Source organism: Ambystoma mexicanum, chromosome 3q, assembly GCF_040938575.1.
Source record: "Ambystoma mexicanum isolate Mex_15411 chromosome 3q, UKY_AmexF1_1, whole genome shotgun sequence".
Taxonomy (NCBI): Eukaryota; Metazoa; Chordata; class Amphibia; order Caudata; family Ambystomatidae; genus Ambystoma; species Ambystoma mexicanum.
This window is the reverse complement of record NC_090926.1, coordinates 312,791,312-312,809,207: the sequence shown is the minus strand read 5'-3', so window position 1 is coordinate 312,809,207 and position 17,896 is coordinate 312,791,312. Positions and strand designations below refer to the sequence as shown.

General features: G+C 45.8%; 1 protein-coding gene across 1 annotated transcript in view; it reads left to right on the top strand.

Annotated features, from left to right (window-relative positions):
• Positions 1–15,023, top strand: part of SPMIP11 (sperm microtubule inner protein 11) — a 64,908-nt gene extending 49,885 nt beyond the window's left edge. The window contains exon 4 of the mRNA XM_069653858.1: positions 14,857–15,023. Coding sequence (XP_069509959.1) covers positions 14,857–14,905 — 49 coding nt within the window. The 3' untranslated portion in view covers positions 14,906–15,023. The remainder of the gene's footprint in view (positions 1–14,856) is intronic.
• The last annotated feature ends 2,873 nt before the right edge of the window (positions 15,024–17,896 follow it).

Sequence of the window (17,896 nt, the reverse complement as noted above, 5' to 3'; positions counted from 1 at the left end):
ACAAAAGGGCAAGGCAGATGCCGCAGAATCTGAAGGACCGAACAATGCTACCACAAAATGGTGGAACTCTTCTTCAACATTTGCAAACATTTACATTGTAGGCACAAAAGTCCAATATGAAATCAGACCTATTTGTGGTTCATTAATGGATGGACTCCAAAGTTGGAAGCGCATGGATGTCAACAGGTAAGTATTAGAGCAAGATCTTTGCGAATTTAGGGCACCCATAGTTAATTAAATTAGTACATCTCATAAAACATTGACATGAGCCTTGTTAAAGTGGGGAGGAAGGGGAAATAATGTATGTTCGAAGGGAAGAAGAGAGTATATAATTGGAAGTGATATACAGCACGTGTACATCTTATTTCCTTGTGTAATCTGGACACCTTTTTGTTGCTTAAAGAAAAATGAAGCATTCTGCCGCCCTGGACAACCTTCTCATAGAATTCTTTTCAAACGCCCTTTTAAAAAAAAAATCTGTTCATTGTGCAATAAGTAAACTTGTAAACTCCTTCACAACCAGCATCGCTTGTGCACAATTTCAAAGTAAAACTCTCCACTTCAATAAGAACCCGTCCACCCGCTGTGCATCATTAATGATACAGGGATGTAAGAGTAAAGGAGGAAAGGAAGGGGAGAAAGCCTCAGGCTAAAGAGGAAGAACAAAGCCAAGAGAGGAGTTGGGTGCAAAACATTTAAACAACCTTCAAGTCATTCTAAACAATGCTCTCAGAGCCGCATTAAACATCCCAAAAAGAGATCACATCTCGCATGCCGGGCGCACGGCCCATTGGCTCCCTATCAAAGAAAGGATTACCTTTAAGACGCTAGCCTTAACTCATAAGTGCCTGGTGCTCACAGCCCCCCTTACCTGGCTGAGAAAATTGTCAGAGTTACCTCCTCCAGACCTAAGCAAGCTTGTCACACCAACCAGCTGTGCATCCCCACAATAAAAAGGGCCAAAGCAGGCGGCGCCAGCTTTTTCCGTACATCGCTCCAAAACTATGGAATGCCTTACCAAACACCCTCAGGGATGAGTCCTCACAGATGACCTTTCGGAGAACACTATAAACTAGGGGTCGCAATACCTTCAACTCTCTCTTCCCAAATACCTTCCTTCTCGGGCTCTTCGCTCATCTGCCTCCAACTCCCTCAGGGTCAGTCGCTTCTCTAAGCAACGAGTGGGTGGTCAAGCTCTCTCTTCAGCAGGGGCCTCCCTCTGGAACAGCCTTCTTGCCTACTTGAAACTTGAGGAGAACCATCTCCTGTTCCGGAAACACATCAAAACCTTCCTCTTTGCTTCTGCTTTCTCTGCCTCTCTCCCCTGCTGAAACTCCTGGCTGAAACTGCACTGGTCATCTGGCCACCCTTTCTGATCTTGGGTTCAGGCCAGGCCCTGCTTTTGCACACCTGCCCTGCCCCCCTGGCAACCCATTGCACCTGGGGACTGTTTTCTGTATCCCTACAGTCCCCCACCAGCACTTATTCTGCTCTTACCCTGCACTTGCCACTATCTGGCCGCTTTTATTTATCTATTTATTCTTCTATCCCTTACATTGCATTTTTTCCCTTCTCCCTTCTCCCTGGCACTTGCCCTTTCTCCCTACCCATGCACTTGCGCGATCTGAATGACACCTGGCCTAGTAGGATCGTTGTCTGTTTCCCACTTTCTGCCCTCCCTTGCCTCGTCGCGCCCTGAAACACTTGTGTATGGGCACGTTATAAAAGCCATATCATATATCATATCATATCATGCTGTTCAATTAAACCCATTCCTTCCCACACTAATCTTCGGCCTAGCCTCCTCCCTTACAGACTCTCTCCATCCTGCCTTCTGAGACATCGGCACCTACTAGTTTCCCTCCATCCCACTTCGCTACCCCATTGTCTTTAACACTGTGTTACCTTACTGTTAGCAGGTTTACTGTAACCACATACTTCAGTCAGGCTGTCTCCATGTCTGTTGCCCTGCTTTCTTCCCCACCATTTCTTTTTTTTCTTTTCTCATGCAGCCAAGTAAGCCTACTTGTAACGGTGCCATGATGCCTTTGGGCTGCTTGTGCGCTTTATAAATGTAATAAATAAATAAATGAACCTAAAGGTGGGAGGGAGGAAGGGAGAGGAGAAAAAGCCCCAAAAACAAAAAAAATCCACTCCTAGAACAGTAATAACACTATCCCAGCCATCTCTGGGGGAAAACAACCTTCTCCCCACTTTATTACTGATCAGCAATTCGATTCTACATCCAGGAGAACATTATTTACTTGTACATGGGCCTTATGGTGGATCATTCCTTTCCGAAGCTTCAAGCTCTCTGTCTCATCAGAATGCCACCAGCCACATCTGGGTCGGAGAAGGAATCGTTTTGATCTGATAGACCACTCAGGATTAGGTAGACTCTACTTTGATGCCTTCTTCTCCATCTCTGCAAGCCACTTCAAGAGTATCCACCATGTTTCCAGTTCCAATAGCTTGATTCACGAGTCGGAAGCACCTCTCAATCGCTGGGTATTTGAAGGATTGTTCTCACTGAATTACCTGTGGACCGCCGGAGAAAGCACCCACCCTGATTTTCAGATGGGTTACTTGCTTCATGTCAACCAGAGTGCTGCCTGACAATTACACCACTTCATAGTAAAACAAGGTGTGGTGAGCAATATGCAGCTTGCCCTAGGGGTTGGCATAAGGACCCCAGGACTCAGATCTTATGGCATGCCAAAGATTGTCAATCCTCTCCACTGTATCCTCCATGCTATACCTCATCCCCACCAGATCCTGCAAACTAGCCTTGCGAGGCACCTTTTGTATCTCTGCACTTAATAGGTGGTCCCTAGTTGCCCAGTATCACTCTGCAATGCCTTTTGTATACTGTAAGTGGGTTTCTATAGCTGTAGTTGATAGTTCCTCTTTACCTTCTGGTGCAAAGATCCAATGCCAGACAAGATCTCCTGCATGCCTTCTTCAGGAGTCGGTGATTGCAACTCATTAGTTGTGCGCCTTGTGGAGCAAGTACCAGGGGTAATAAAAGCACTTTTAAAAATGATTTTCCCCTTTTGTTCCAACATGATCATTGCCCAATAGTACACAGCCAAATGATGTCATTTGGGGGATCTTGCCACTCCTTATCTGCCCTGCACTCTGTCCAGGGTATGGCTACCTTTCCTGGAGCAGCCAGGCTTCAGTCTCCTACTGGGCAAAATAAGGTTCCAGAAGCTGCCCCATCACCAACATAGAAGTTTGGTCTCCGAGCGCCTGTCATTCTACCAACGTTTCAACATAATTACAAGCACTATGGGATACTCTCACCTCCGTACAGGCTCTGAGGTGAAGAGCTCTTCCCTTCTCGCCTCTGTTGTGCCTTTTGGGCTGATTGCCCATCGAGCCACTATGTTTCATTTCCATGGTAAAGTCTGTGCTGCAGCAGCACCCGGTACAGATTCCCCTGCAAAAACAGTTCCTCCAGGCAATCTAAGGATTCTGCGAGATCTAGAGAGCCCTTGTGCAGGAACCACATAATTCTGCAAAAGCCCGCAGCAGCTGCCCCTCGACTTCCCCAGGTACTACAGTTGCACTGGGAAGACTGTCTATCTTCTGTCTGCTAGGCTCCACCCCACCCCCTCTACCAGTCCTTGAAAGAAGAGTGCCCAAATAAAATGCTAGTTTGCACCTATTTTGTATTGGAAACGGTCAAGTGCGGGTTCACGCATTGGGGCACAATTAGTCATCTTTGGGAACGAATTTACAGTGCATGTTAATCAAAGTCCTGATCCTAAGATTGAAATAATAACTGCCCATGTTAATCAAACTGGGTCTTAAAAAGCCTTCTGTAGTGAAGACACTGCAAGGTATACGTTGAATATTGTTAAGTTTATTGCTTCTTCACAAGAGTTAATGCACTATAAATGGCAGCCTTTCTAATTGCCTTCTCCTTCTCCATCAACCACCAAGATTGGAATCCTCAGCCAAGCTTCCACAGTCTGTATAGTATTTCACAGTTAACATCCCAACGCACCTCCCCTCTTTCACTGCCACACACCATTTGTTATATTAATCTTCACAATTCTATTCATGTTCCACAATTCCCCCTTTCTACCAACCCTCTGGACACCAACCTAAACCCTCACTGGTTCCCTGAATAGTGCCACCCTTCCCTTTTCACAACCCCTTCCATCGCAACCAAACCTTCCACAGCCTTCCCCTCATCCTTCCTTTCTTTCGCCTTAATTTTTCTCTTCTCCGTTTCCCTCTTCACCTTTCCCCCATCATGCATTCTTTACGATGATCTCCCCATCAATGGTGAACATACCCTAATATATGCCTTCCACCCCCCTCATCAACCCAAATGGAACAGCATGGTGCGACTATCTTAACGCCCACACTCATCCCAAAACAGCCTCTTTCCTCCCTACTACACATGCACCCGCCACTCTCGCAGCATCCATCAAACGGTTCACACGTTCCAATACATCATTTGCCTCTGGATGATAGAGGGCAGTTCTCTTGTGTTTAATGCCACACTTTCCCAAACCCCAACATCTCTTGACTCCCAAACTGGTGTCCATTATCCATCAAAACCCTCCCTGAATACCCCTCTCAATGAAACCCTTCCTCCATGAACTGTATCGCCCATTGTGTCGTTACCTCTCACTACCTTCACATATCTAGAAAAATAGAACGACCAACACAAATCTCCCATCCACAGGACCAAGGATATCCAAGGCAAGATCTTACCACACTCCCTTCGGTGTCTGGGATACAATTGTTGTCCTACTTCTAATCTTCCGTCCCTTGCCCCACTGTTTGCATTCCACACCCTCCTTCAACCTCACTTCCACAGTGCATCAAAATTCGCCTTTCATTGTGAGTGTGCATTAATGCAATGTAATTCCATGCAGTTTCGGTTATTTTAACATCCACCCCACCCATAGTACTGACAATGTACCCACCCGACCCATTGACTCATTGTCGTGGTCACCCTATCTTCCTGGGACCCGCGGCGCGCGGTGCCTGACTCCGCGATGGCCGCCGCCTCCTCCATATGGGCCGGCCATGTTGGAGTCAGGCCCACGTGACCGCGCGGCACACCATGGAAACGTAAACAGTTTGCGAACGCGGCCCGCTGAGAAGCAGACCTCTCGCGCACAGCCCGTAATGCAGTCAGAGACAACCGCTCCAAGGTAAGCGACCACCTTTTGCATTACCTGGGACAGCCACTCCCCCATAGCCTGGTGTCCAAGAGGCAGACACACGGCTCAGCGTGTAGACTTAGGGTGCCCTTTGGTGTACAATTGCTAAACCTCCAGCGGTAACGCCGCGTGCGTGCAGCTCCATACAGGAGAAACACCCAATTTGGTTAAAATATATAGCAAATGTTTTGCTGCTTGTCGCTTTTCCGATATGATGCACTCATGCATCACAACTGACAGTAATTATTGTCTTTTGGCCCCCAGGTTCCGGGCCGTCTCACCCCCCGTGCAGAGTTACCAGACCACACGGAGCGGGTAAGCCTTCTCCCCTCTGTCTTGATATAGTAATGCAGTGTTCTGAGATAACCCTTAGGTTTTGCAATAGATATTTACCACTGCTCCATCTCTCTCCCCTCCCTCCTGTCACCCTCACAGGGAGAGGCTTCGAAGATATGCAGACAGTGCTGCCAGACATGATTCACAGCAAGCACACACTCAGATGCCTTGCAAAGCCCTGATAAATGTGGCCCACCAATTTTGTCCCACAGAAACCGGTCGGCTAGAGAACGACCAAACCTAGTGCACAGTATGAACCGCACAGGCTATTCTCGTTCTGATTAAAGACCCCCTGCCTAAGTATCTAGGGGCCCTTCCTGTTTGAGGTGTACTACCTCCAGAGAGAACATCGATTGAAGAAAGTTCTTCACTGTTTTAACAACCCAAACCTGCACCTGCCCACTCAAAGAAAACCTATTAAAATTAACGTTTACTTTCATCTGGATGGCAGCTAACGCATGCAAAAACCAAGGCGGTAGAGCATGTGTCTTTTAGCACAACACAAGTGCGCAAGAGACGACTTGGAAAGCACAATTAGTTTTATTGGCTTTTTGAATACGATGGGCCCAGTAGTGAATCTCGCTCTCCTGGTTACTTCGCATCTTACTGAGACGAGTATGAGTATCCTACTCGATACCTCGCCCTCCCGGTCTCCTGCTCTTCCCAGTCGTCTTGGGACTGCTTCACTGGGTCAGTAGTCCATCTCACAGACTTCTCTCTGGGCCACGACATCAATTTCGGTATGCTCTTCCTCTCTCCTTGATGCTCTCGGTGGCGTCAGCTCGTGTTTGGCTTTTTTGCCTGAGGAGCGTTCCCCAATGCTCTTTCAGCTTGTTCAGTCTGGACGTCTCTTCTTAATGGCTGGCACGAACTTGCTTGATTGGTTTCCCCTGGCCTTGCTCCCCTTTGGTGCAGTTTGGGCACCATTAGGTGTAAACCTTCCTTGCTCACAGGAAGCTGTGTTGCATTCTCAGCTTTGCTTGTTCCGCTGCCACCGCGGCTTTGAACTTCACAGGCTTCTTTCCCCAGAGACTCCTCCTTCAATGCTTATGATGTTGCGCTGGGGCTTCACCTGTGTAGCGTCAGTCTTTCTGCTGTGTTGGACTGGTGCTCATTATTTTTTCATTTATTTTCTCCGTAACAGTACCCGACAGGTACTTTTTCTCATATGGCACTTCACAGTAGCAGATGTAGTGTTTCTTCCCGTCTTCTGTTAACAGGATTGATTAAGTCAGGATTTTGCGTGAGTTAGACCTTATCATAAAGGGAGTGTTTCCCGGTGATGTCCCGCTGGCCTCTATTCTTAGGCAGGGTATCGCGTAGCGGGCTCACCTCCCTAGCATCACAAGGAAATGACAAAATTCTGCGATTCATCACAATGTGCAATATCTATTAATGTTGACCTAATGCTGTGTGGTACGATTACTCACCCCGCTCAATACAAAATCCACTTGGCTCTCCTTGAATCTCTAACATACTTCTCTGCTCCCTGACTAGCACCCCTTTCGTAGGCCATCCTCCCAAAACTACTAGCATTTCCACATCCCCATTGCCTCTAACCACTCTCGCCTTCCAATGACACCATCATATGTGACAAACACCTGTTCACTATTTTCTTCCTCTGGTTCCTTATTCTCCACTAGCCTCAACAGACAACCAGGCAATGTATTTCCTTTCACTGACACCACTACAATGTTGAAACGGTGGTGCTGCATTTTTGCCAACTACCCCACTATTTTACGTGATTTACACCTCGAATGGTTTGATCTTTTCTCAAGGTAAGCTCCCTTTAGTAGCCTGGAAGTATGAGCAATTATTACCTCTTCCCCATCAATCCCTCTCTGTGACAACACCGCTCCCAGCCCTATGTCACTTGCATCTAATGCGATTATGGATCTTTTCTTAGTGTCAAACTGCCCCAAGGGAATTGTGAGATAAATCTCTTTCCTTATCCTTTTAAACTCATCCGCACCCTGGTCATTCCACTTTCCGCTCCGTTCTTTGAAGGTCCTCTCATCCCATACAATGTGTGTGCAAAATTCCTGATAAAACTCAATCAGTCCCATAAATGACCTCAACTCTATTATGTTTTTGGGCTCCTCCACACACTTCATTCTATCTAAAGGTTCTTTTCTTTGGGCCGACACCCTCGCTCGTCAAATCGTGGCCTAAATACTTGACCACAACTTTTTTCCGAAACTAACACCTGTCATTTTTTTAGAGCAGGGGTCTCCAACCTTTACATTAGCAAGACCTAATTGTAATTCATGGCCAATATGCAAGAGCTACTGGGGTGGTGCTGTCCAGGAGTATGAGAATTTGTACCAATTATTTTTCGGCAGTTTATTTGCTCTTTTTATAAACGAGGAATCAGATCTGCATTAACCATGATATTAATAACTTCAAAAACATCTTTAGTTAATTATTTTTTATTAGTAGCAGTCTCCTCAAAACTGGTCAATCCTATCAATGTAGGAAACCAATCGGGGCATTCAGGTTGAAGGCTGACATTGCATGCTATCCACCAGAGCACAGTAATCTGGTGTGTAGCTTGAAACTCAGATGCTGCTGGATGGGATCAAAGTTATGATTTCAGGAAGTTCATGTCTGAAAAGGGCAGATTCACAGATATGGACAATCACATTGGCTGATATTGCAGATACCCTCTTTCCCATAGTGTCTGGACCCAACTGAACACCTAACATGGCAGACATACATTTGGGGCAGTTGCAGGGGTCACTGCGCCCTTCACAATTGCACCATCCGTAAAAGTACAAGTACCAGTACATCTGGTCTTGGCATCAGTTAATGGGCCCCATGCCCACAGTGGTTTCCGTGTAGTCACGCCATCCGGCGAGACTGGTTATTTACCATACCCATCTTGACATAGGCCTCCTTGAGGGTCAGGAGGCCAGCCTTCCTGCGCCTTGTAAGCTTTTCGTCTGCTCTCCATGCTACCACTTGCACCATGGTGTAGCGTAGCTGTGCCCTTCCAAGTCTTCTTCCCATCTCAAACTGACCCTCCTCAATCTCAGACAAGAGGAGCACAAGTGGCGGATAGCCTATGACCCTGGCCTCAGAAATCAGTAAAAACTTTGTGCCACAGCCTATGCTGTGGCTATTGTTGCTGCAAAGAAAACCTATTTTGTCCACAAAATTGAGTCATCGTTATGTCAGCCTAAAGCTCTTTTTGCCATGGTGAAATCTTTCATCATCAGCTAAATCGGTGCCCTCTGTGAGCCCTTCCCAGGCACTCTGTGACTCATTGTCTCTGTTTTTTTCTCGAAAATTGAGACTATTCGCGCTAACATTGCATTGGCTACTACATCTTCCTCTGCCCCTGAAACACCTGTTCTCAGAGACTTGATTGTTTGAGGGTTGGTCTTCCTTTCCTTGATTTATCAAAACAGAGATCTACGGCTATTCAACACATCAAGTCAGGGGCTCCACCTGATGTCATCCCTCTTGCTGCAATGAAGGAGATCTCCTTTGAGTTATTGAGTGAGATCACGGCAGCAGTTAATGCTTCTTGTTAGATGGGTTGTTTTCCTCCGGAGCTCAATGTCGCTACTGTGATTCCACTTTTGAAGAAACCTTCTCTGGATCCCACTCTGCCATCCAGTTACCGTCCTATTTCACTAATACCTTTTTTTGGGGTTTTTTTGTTTTTACTGAAGCTTCTGGAGGCTCTGGTTTCCCCACTGCTGTCCTCTTTTTATGGGATCTTTACACTGTTTGACCCTGCTCAGTCAGGCTTTAGGCCTGGCCGGGGTACAGAAAGTGTGTTAGTCTCGGTCCAGGATGATATGGCTAGGTTGGTCGATGCAGGTGGGGTTGGTGCCCTGATCCTATTGGACCTTTCGGCAGCTTTTGCCACTGTTGACCACCCCACTCTGCTAGCCCGCTTGGCCTTTCAGGTCAAGTGCTCACCTGGTTCACTTCTTTCCTGGCCGATCAAACTCAATTTCTGTCACTCTCTCCTTTTCCTCTCGGTGTTGTATCTGTTCTGTGATGTGGGGTTCCGCAGGGCTCCGCCTTGTCTCCTATTCTTTTTAACATCTTCATTTGGCCTCTTGTGTGTCTCATCCGCTCCTTCGGCAACAGGTGCTACTCTTATGCCAACGACACTCAGATCCTCATCTGCTTGGATCAGGATCGGGCTGAGTTGTCGTTGTGCTTGCATCGGTGCGTGTCTGCCTTGGGAGTCTGGATGAACCATAATTGGCTGAAGCTTAATGGAGACAAGACAGAGTTGTTGGTAGTGGGGTCTCCTCCTGACCCCTCACTTTGGGTTTCTTCTTTTTAGCCGTCTTCACGTGGTCCTCTCCCGGTCCCAGTGATCAAGGTAAAGGATTTGGTTGTGCTCATTTCTGCTTCCCCTTTTTATGGAGGGACAGGTATTGGCGGTCTTTCAAGCGAGCCGTTTCCATCTCAAGCTTCTAAGAAGGGTGCTACCTTTTTGTTACTCTGAACATGCATTCACCAGTGGTGGCAGCCTTGGTGCTGAGTCGTCTGGACTATTGCAATGCATTATACCTGGCTCAGCCTAAGGGTATAGCCCAGCGGCTTCAGCGCCTGCTGAATCGGGCCGCCCGGGTGGCCACGGGCTTTCCGTATGGGGCGCATATTTCACCTGTTTTGCGATTTCTGCATTGGTGTCCTGTTTCACAGCGTATTAGGTTTAAGGCACTTTGCTTGGTGCATCGTGCTTTGCACAATCAAGGGGCTGAATACCTGCTTGCTAAATTCACCCGCTATCTCCCTGCTCGGTCACTACAATCCTCCTCGGCGGGCTTGCTGTGCATTCCCTCATTCTGCCGCTCTCTCATTGGAGACCGGGCCTTTTCATTGGCTGCTGCCCAGCTATGTAATGACCTCCCTTGGACACTGAAAAACCTGTCAAACCATCTAGCATTTAAAAAGGCTTTGAAAACCCATCTGTTTTAGATTTGCAGCCTGGTGGCTTATGGATCTCCGATTCTCTCTTTTCCAGCGCCATGATACCTTCGGGTGACTGTGCTCTCTATAAATTCCAATAACATAACCTAACATTTATTAAACTTTAAATGCAGGGTGGAAAATGCCTAACCTAAATCTAAGATTGGAGCAAGCTTCGACCATCAAATGAAAAATAATGCACTTTTAGTGGCAGCTTGTCAGAGTAAAAGGCCTATACAAAAAAAAAAGGATTTGGCAAAAACCTATTACCAAATCCTTACACCTACTTACAGAAAGAGTGTGGGATAGGGGTTTCAATAAAAAAAGAAGTGTTCACAAATAATAAGTCAGGATGTTATTGCCAGGGGTCTCCCACCCCCATGTTTTGAGCACGGAATGCGCTTTCCCAGCACAAGCTGACAGTTCTGTACCAGCTATCAGGTTATTCGATGGTTAAGTATCTTTTCAATAAAAAGTCTCTTGCTTTCGAGGGCTAAATGTTTTCAACAACAAAGAGTTCCTTTCCAAATGGACTTTGGGTGATGACTTTTCACCCCTTGGATCTCCCTAGGTCGGGCTTGGACCCAAATGACAAGGAGGATAATTCACTTCCCCTGGTCTTAGAATACTTCTTGCATTCACAAATCTTAATGTCTTTTCAAACAATTCACTGTGGTCATCCCTCGGTCGGGTTCACTCCTGTCAACACACTGTTCATGGGACTTCAGGCTTCGCCCCTTCTTGTTAGCATCCCTCCGCCAAGTTCACTCTTGCCAACCTTTGCAACACACTGCTCATGTGCTAATTTCACCAAGCGCGATTAATTTCCCTTAGCTTCACAATCATCTGTTGGTCAAAGACTTTCGACTGTACAAAGGATTTTACAAGACCCCTGTATGAACACTTTGACCTTTTCGCAAGGCCCTCTGGTTACAGTAGTTTCTACCATTGGGTAATTGCCCACAGTTTCCAGTGTGAGCACCCACATAGTGCCGGAGTCCTCTGTTGCTGGTTCCCCCCCCTTTTTCATCAATAGCTTCTTTAAGCCTTTGAAAGTTCAAATGAGCTGTTGGCTACTTTTCATTCAACACAGTTCTGTTTCTTATCGACTCTCCCCTCAACTCACCAGCTGTGATGAACCGCTTGGCTTTCTTTCTCTTTGGCGTCAAGGTTGGTACCACATAGGCAAGCGTCTCTCCCAGGCTTGGTAATCAGCAGAGGAGGGTCTTGTGTACCGTTGACATCTGCTGCAACACACGCTGGCTATTGTTCGCGGCCTTATGATTCCTTCTGCTGAGGTTTCAGGATCCTTGGTCGGAGAGGGCAAGGTCACTTCTTCTTGTCACCCTCTCGGTATGCGCCATCTTTCTCCTCCTCCTCTTGAACTGCATTGCTGAGTTAGCTCTCACGTCGTGCAGTCTGCCTTGCTTGCCCTATGCTATTGTGCTCCACCTTTTATCCCCGTGGGGAAGGGAAAGGGCTGTCAAGTGTGTGTAATTCTAGTCAATTGCCTAACTTTGCCTGACCCGTGTATTGGGACATGTCAGGTAAACGGCTCTGGTGTTAGTCCAATGTCTTTCGTGTTGTGCAAAAGTGTTGGTGTCGGAAAGGGGAGGAGGCAGTGTTTTGGAATATCCTATGTGGTAGGATGGGGAAAAAGGTGTTGAAAGAAGGGGGATACCCAGTCTCACCTGTCAGTGTCCCACGCCACAGGACCCCCTGGCTCCTCCAGGTGATCCTCCCTCACTGGTCCACCCCCAGGAACTGGGTGCAATAGCGATGGCTGTGTCCTGGCCACCTGGATGACAGATTCCCAGGGACTAGCTAGGGAGACACCGCACAGAGCACTCAATATTTTTGAATCTCATGATAGGAATAGCAACATTATAACATGGGTGGGACTCAGTAAGGTTGTGCAACTCTGTCGTAAGGGTAATCGAGAATTAATTATGTGACAGCTGGAAAACAAACGTACCCTGTGACTGTCGAGGAGTAAGAGACGGACACAATGGTGGCATGTTGATTGGCAAACAATTTTATTAACAACCAAAAATGGGGGAAATTTGAGGATAACCTAACTAGCCCTATCTCTTAGAGGGGTTTCCCAGCGTCAACAAAACTAGCTAATGAAACTGTCTTTGTCAGAATGTCCAAAGTAAACTTTGCCGCCCTGTGTTCAAATCCTAACCTATCCTTCACAGGCTAAACTCAATATAATGTGCAAGGGTAAATGTCCTTTGACCGCTGACCCGCAGCCTGACCTTGTAGCTCAAAGATAAAAGTTACAAAAGGTGTAGTAAAATAAAGCAAAGGTTCCACAAGACTCGAGGGGTAGATTCCCTTTCCCCAGAGTCTTTCCAGTATATGAAAACAAGTGAAAGTTCCACAAAACCCAAGGGCTTGGCTCCTTTTCTCCATGGTCTACTCTCCTGCCAAGTAGAGTACACAACCTTCTCATTCACCCACAGCCCTGGTTTACTTTCCTGCCAAGGTCTCGGAGTGTTCCTTGAATATGCAAGCTTCACATTCATTGGTATTATGGTTTTGGGTATTTGTACTTCATATGGGTCCCAGATCCCCTATACTTGGTTAGCTTCCCAGATCTCTCTCTTTCTTCAAGCCACAGCCTTTCGTTCACTCTCCTGCCAAGGTCTGTGGGTGCTGCTTAAATGTGCAAAGTTCCCACCATGTGTCCCAGAACCCTTTTGTGTAATTATTGTGCCTCTTTGGGTTCTTGTATGTCTTGCCTCCAGCCTCCTCTGGATCTCCCCAAACCTGGTATAAGCCACCCTGGTACCTGTAGGGTCTGGGCTGTCCCTTTCTGGTTGCTTGTGGGACGCCCAGGGTCTTTGGCAACCTTCTGTGTGCTTCTTCTGCTGTTTGGCGTCAGTCTCCCTACACTCTCGCAGTTCCAGTTACCGGCAAACAGCCTTCCTTCACTCCAGTTTGCTTGACATGCTGCAAGCCTTCTGCGAGTGCCATTCTCTCTGGGACATCATGTTGTTCTCCCTCTGGCTGCCCTCTGCGTACCTGAAGCCTCTCGTGGTCTGCACCAGACCAAGAGCGAATACGTCATCCTGCAGTTCCTTCTCTGCCTTTGAATGACAGCGAGCCAATTGGGTCCTTTTAAAGGCTAGAGCGCATACTGTCATTCGTGTTCGTAATCATTACTTGTGGCCTCTTCAATATCCCAGTTGTTTACCTGGGATCTATTAAACCAGTACATGGGGATTTCAGATAATGTAGAGAAGGATGGGTTTTGTGGGAGGGGGAAAGGGATATTTGTTCTCCCAAGCTGGTCACTACTGTCAATGGGGTCTTCCCTCCCCAGGAGATCCTCCAACCCCACGCTCAGCACCACCGACCCGGGGGAATATCGGTTAGCAGTATGTTATACGAATTATGTGGTTTGTAACATAAGTTCCACCAAGGCATAGACTGTATGCTCATAGTCAATTGTTTGTGAAGAATATTGACTTTATTTTTTTTAATGTTCCATTTCAAATGGTACTTTTAATACTGTATTTACGATGGGTTATATTGCCACTTTATGTTTGCATTTATTTGCACTTTTTATTTTACTGGCTCTATAAAAAGACAGTCATTATGGTAATTGTAGTATTTGAGTAGGATGTATGCAACATTGTATATAAGGCAATCCCTTTTCTTTTGTTTGATGGAGATCTTTGTAACCATGAGAAAGCTGCAGGAGTAGCGAAACATTTCATTTTGCTGTCATTTAAAGATGGATTTCGTTGAGTTATTTACCACTTGTGTGGTTGCACTTTACTTCACACACAAGATTGTGATATGAATTAAAGATGACATTATCAACTGTTTCGCCTCTATGCCGAACAGCATATTGCAGTGATAATTGCCACGTGCCTGCTTGTCGTTAAGACTTTCAGGAGTTTAGCAGTTGGTTTGCAATATATTAACTAAACATTAACTCTATTATAGAGTGAATCAATTGCCTTTGTAACAGAGGTATTAATAGAATATGCTAAATTCAATAGCAAAGATGTATAAAAATGTTCTAGTATAAAATAGTAAGCTAATACATGTACCTCTAAATTGAAATGATATAGCTATATTTTGAATTGAAACAAGTTTTATTTGTCCAAGCTGTACCCAAATTGGGGTTTACATGCATCCTTGTGTGTGTGTGTATGTATAGATCTGTACAGCTTGCTATTCTTTTTCTTACTTCATAACCAATAGAAGGCAGACACATAAATAAACATCGTATAAATGTAAGATGTGCCAGTGAACCTCGCATTGTTGTACTCTGAGCACGGTCTGAACAATGGAAGGGTGCAGAGCAAGGAGGGAGGGTAGAGATGGTGCTTGATGGCGCAAGTTTTCAACACCTTGTAACCCATTCTTTTTCTTGCAGGTTCGTGGATCAGATGACGAAGGTTGACCGAACCTTCAGCCTGTTCTGACTGCTCTCCTGGCCCGCATACCCGAGATCAGTGTTTGATGGCTTTCGCATTCCGTTCCTAGCTCTATAGCTTCAGATTTTGCTTAATAAAATCATCTCCGGTTTTACCACAAACAAAATGTGAAAGCTGCCTGCTGCCTTCCACAGTGCTATAGGGGTTATAATATGCCCCTGCAAGAAAGCGTGTTCATAGACTAGTCAAGGAGTGACGCTCGCAATAAGCACAGTACCTGGTGTCATTGCTGGAGGGCTCATGGAAATGTGAAATACCTGTAATGATTGTTCCCAACCGTGGGTCGCTTGATCATATTTAGTTCTTTTTCAGATGATGAAGCAGGATACCCAACTGCAACACTTCTAAAAAATGTTTTACAAGAAATAAATAAAAAAAATATATATATATAGAGAGAGAGACAGAGAGAGACAGAGAGAGAGATGAACGAAACCATGTTTGTGTTCTTATTAACATTGTGTTATACAAACCTCAACATAGGGAAGCAGTCAGTGTAAACTATGCCTGTTATCACTAGAGCCAACATTAATCACCCAATAGCCATATGATCAAAATAATTGTATAACTGCAATACCCGAGACAGAAATATGGGGTTGCAGGACACGCAAGACAGGCAGACAGATGTGAACTCGCTGGACAAAAAAGTGGGTGGGGCTAAGAGGCTGGCATGAAAAAGAAAGTGAAAAATAGCATGAAGGAAGCAACCACACACCTTTTGTAACTTAGTAGTATCATGTATGCAAAATATAATTCTCTGTAGTGCTACAGCAAGCGGGACAGTCTAATCCAATTTTCCTTTTAATTCTCCCTTAGTACTGATCGCTTTTCCAAGAGAGGCATTTAAATATATATTTTTTAAAAAAATGGCTCAATTGGCTCCGGTAGTAAAGCTCAGTGACAACATGCTCGTCTTGGAAGCAAGACGACGCAAAGCAACACAGGTTCGAATACCGGGTCTGTGCTTAGAAACCTCTTTGGTATTAACCACGTTATAACCAATTATAATTCTCTACACTTTATGCCGAGTTTTCCAATGTCCCAAAAATACCTGTTAAGCATAGGTCATGGGCCTCAATGTCTATTTCAGACTTGTGTTCCTCTGTACAAAAGGAGGATGTAGATTCAAGTGTTGCCAATGTAACAGCAGTTCTGATTGAGCAACTCGGTTGATTCTCTGCGAAACCAATATTCTCTGATATTGCAGTTCCACAGAACGTGCAGAAGTCTTACTTTAGGGGAATCGTTGGGTGAAGAATGACACGCACAGTACCAGCAGTAGTTCTTGGGACTAGTGCCTACTTTATACATCTCATATAGAGTCCATTATATCTTGAAGATGGTTTTTGCTGCGTAAGCCTCACATTAGGGTCACTCAACCCTCTTTCGATGTTTTTCTCAGTGTTACCTTCCATTCTGTTTGTGATAAAGGCTTCTTGAGTTCCCCCTCCTATGCTGCCGTCAGTCGAGCCAGGCCCTCCTCCTTTGTTTGGATTGTTTTCAGTGCAGCCATTATAAGAGCTTATCTGTGCTAGCAGCAATCTGAAGCATTTACCTAGCAAAGATGAGCCTTGTTAGTTCCAGTTCTAAGTACCACTTCTTTTATCGTGTTGAAAGTTGTATTTCCTGAAGTGCTTAATTTGTACAGTTAGAAGTGCTGGGGCTCAATATTTTTCTTTGTCAGCCACTGGTGCGTTATACGGCCCTACTCGCAAGGAAACTTGTGGATATTTGAAATAAGGATAACCATTTTTATCATAGGAAAGGAAGTGACAACTTGTGGACTTGTAAAAAGATGGAGGTGTAAATCGAATGAGTGAGTGAGCAAGACTCGACTCGCTTCTTCCCAGAGCTTTTGATGGGTTTCAGATCCATGAAAATGTATGAAAATAATGGGCATAATGGTTGATTTCATGGTATAATTGTATAACAATTGGCTAAGTGGGTATACGTTTTACGGACACTTACGAATGGAACATAAAACAAGCTATGTAAGTGCAACCTCCTTTGTAGAGAACGGGTTATCATAGAAAAGGGTCCCTTACACACAGAACAGTTACGGTATGGTAAGCAGAGCAAGCTTCCATCACAAATGACAGATAAAGTTGCAGGCGGAGCAGCTCAATCTTCCAGTGTGAAGTATAGAATAGGCACTGCATGTGCCTCCGCAATCAAGGTTTCTCACACATGTGGAACACATCCAACATCAATGCAAGTTTCCTTCACAAATAACAGGTAACGTTGCAGGTGCAGCAGATCAATCTTCATAGAACACATTGGCCTCAGCAATCCAGGTTTCTCACATGTAGAACTCATCCAGCACGAGCTTGTTACACACATAACTGGTAAAGTGGCAGGTGGAGCAGATCAATCTTCATATAACAGGGCCAGCATGGGCCTCAGCAATCCAGGCTTCTCACACATGTAGAACTCGTCCGGCATCAGTGCAAGCTTTTAAATAATCCTCCCTCATAGAGAAGGTCATTTTAAAGGAGTGGCGGGCTTGGCTGTCCAATTCACACTTAAAGCGGTTTTGAACATTCTTTCAAGGTATGTTACAGTCACCACAGTGGGTTTTGTAGGGCATCAGGGCACATTTCTCTCTCACCCAGAACAGGCACATGATGGGCAGCAGCAATGCAGGTTTTAATGACAGAACAGCTAGTCACATTATGTGCAACAGTAATTTAAGCAGAACTACAACATTTCAGTTTGTCACACACACAATGAATGGGCCCCATTGCGGGTCCGGCGGTAACCCTGCCGGTGCTACCGGCGGGTTGCTGCCAGACCCGTAAATATTTACTGGTGCCTGACCTCCCGGTGCCTCTGGGAGATTACAACCCCAGGGGCCCAGAAAGTCAGGCACCGGTAAAATATAAGTCCCCATTCCCATAGGACTCTATTGGAGTTGGGGACACAGAAGCACCGGCACCGTTGCTTCCGTGACTGCTGTGCCCGGCAGGGTCAGACCTGTCCGGC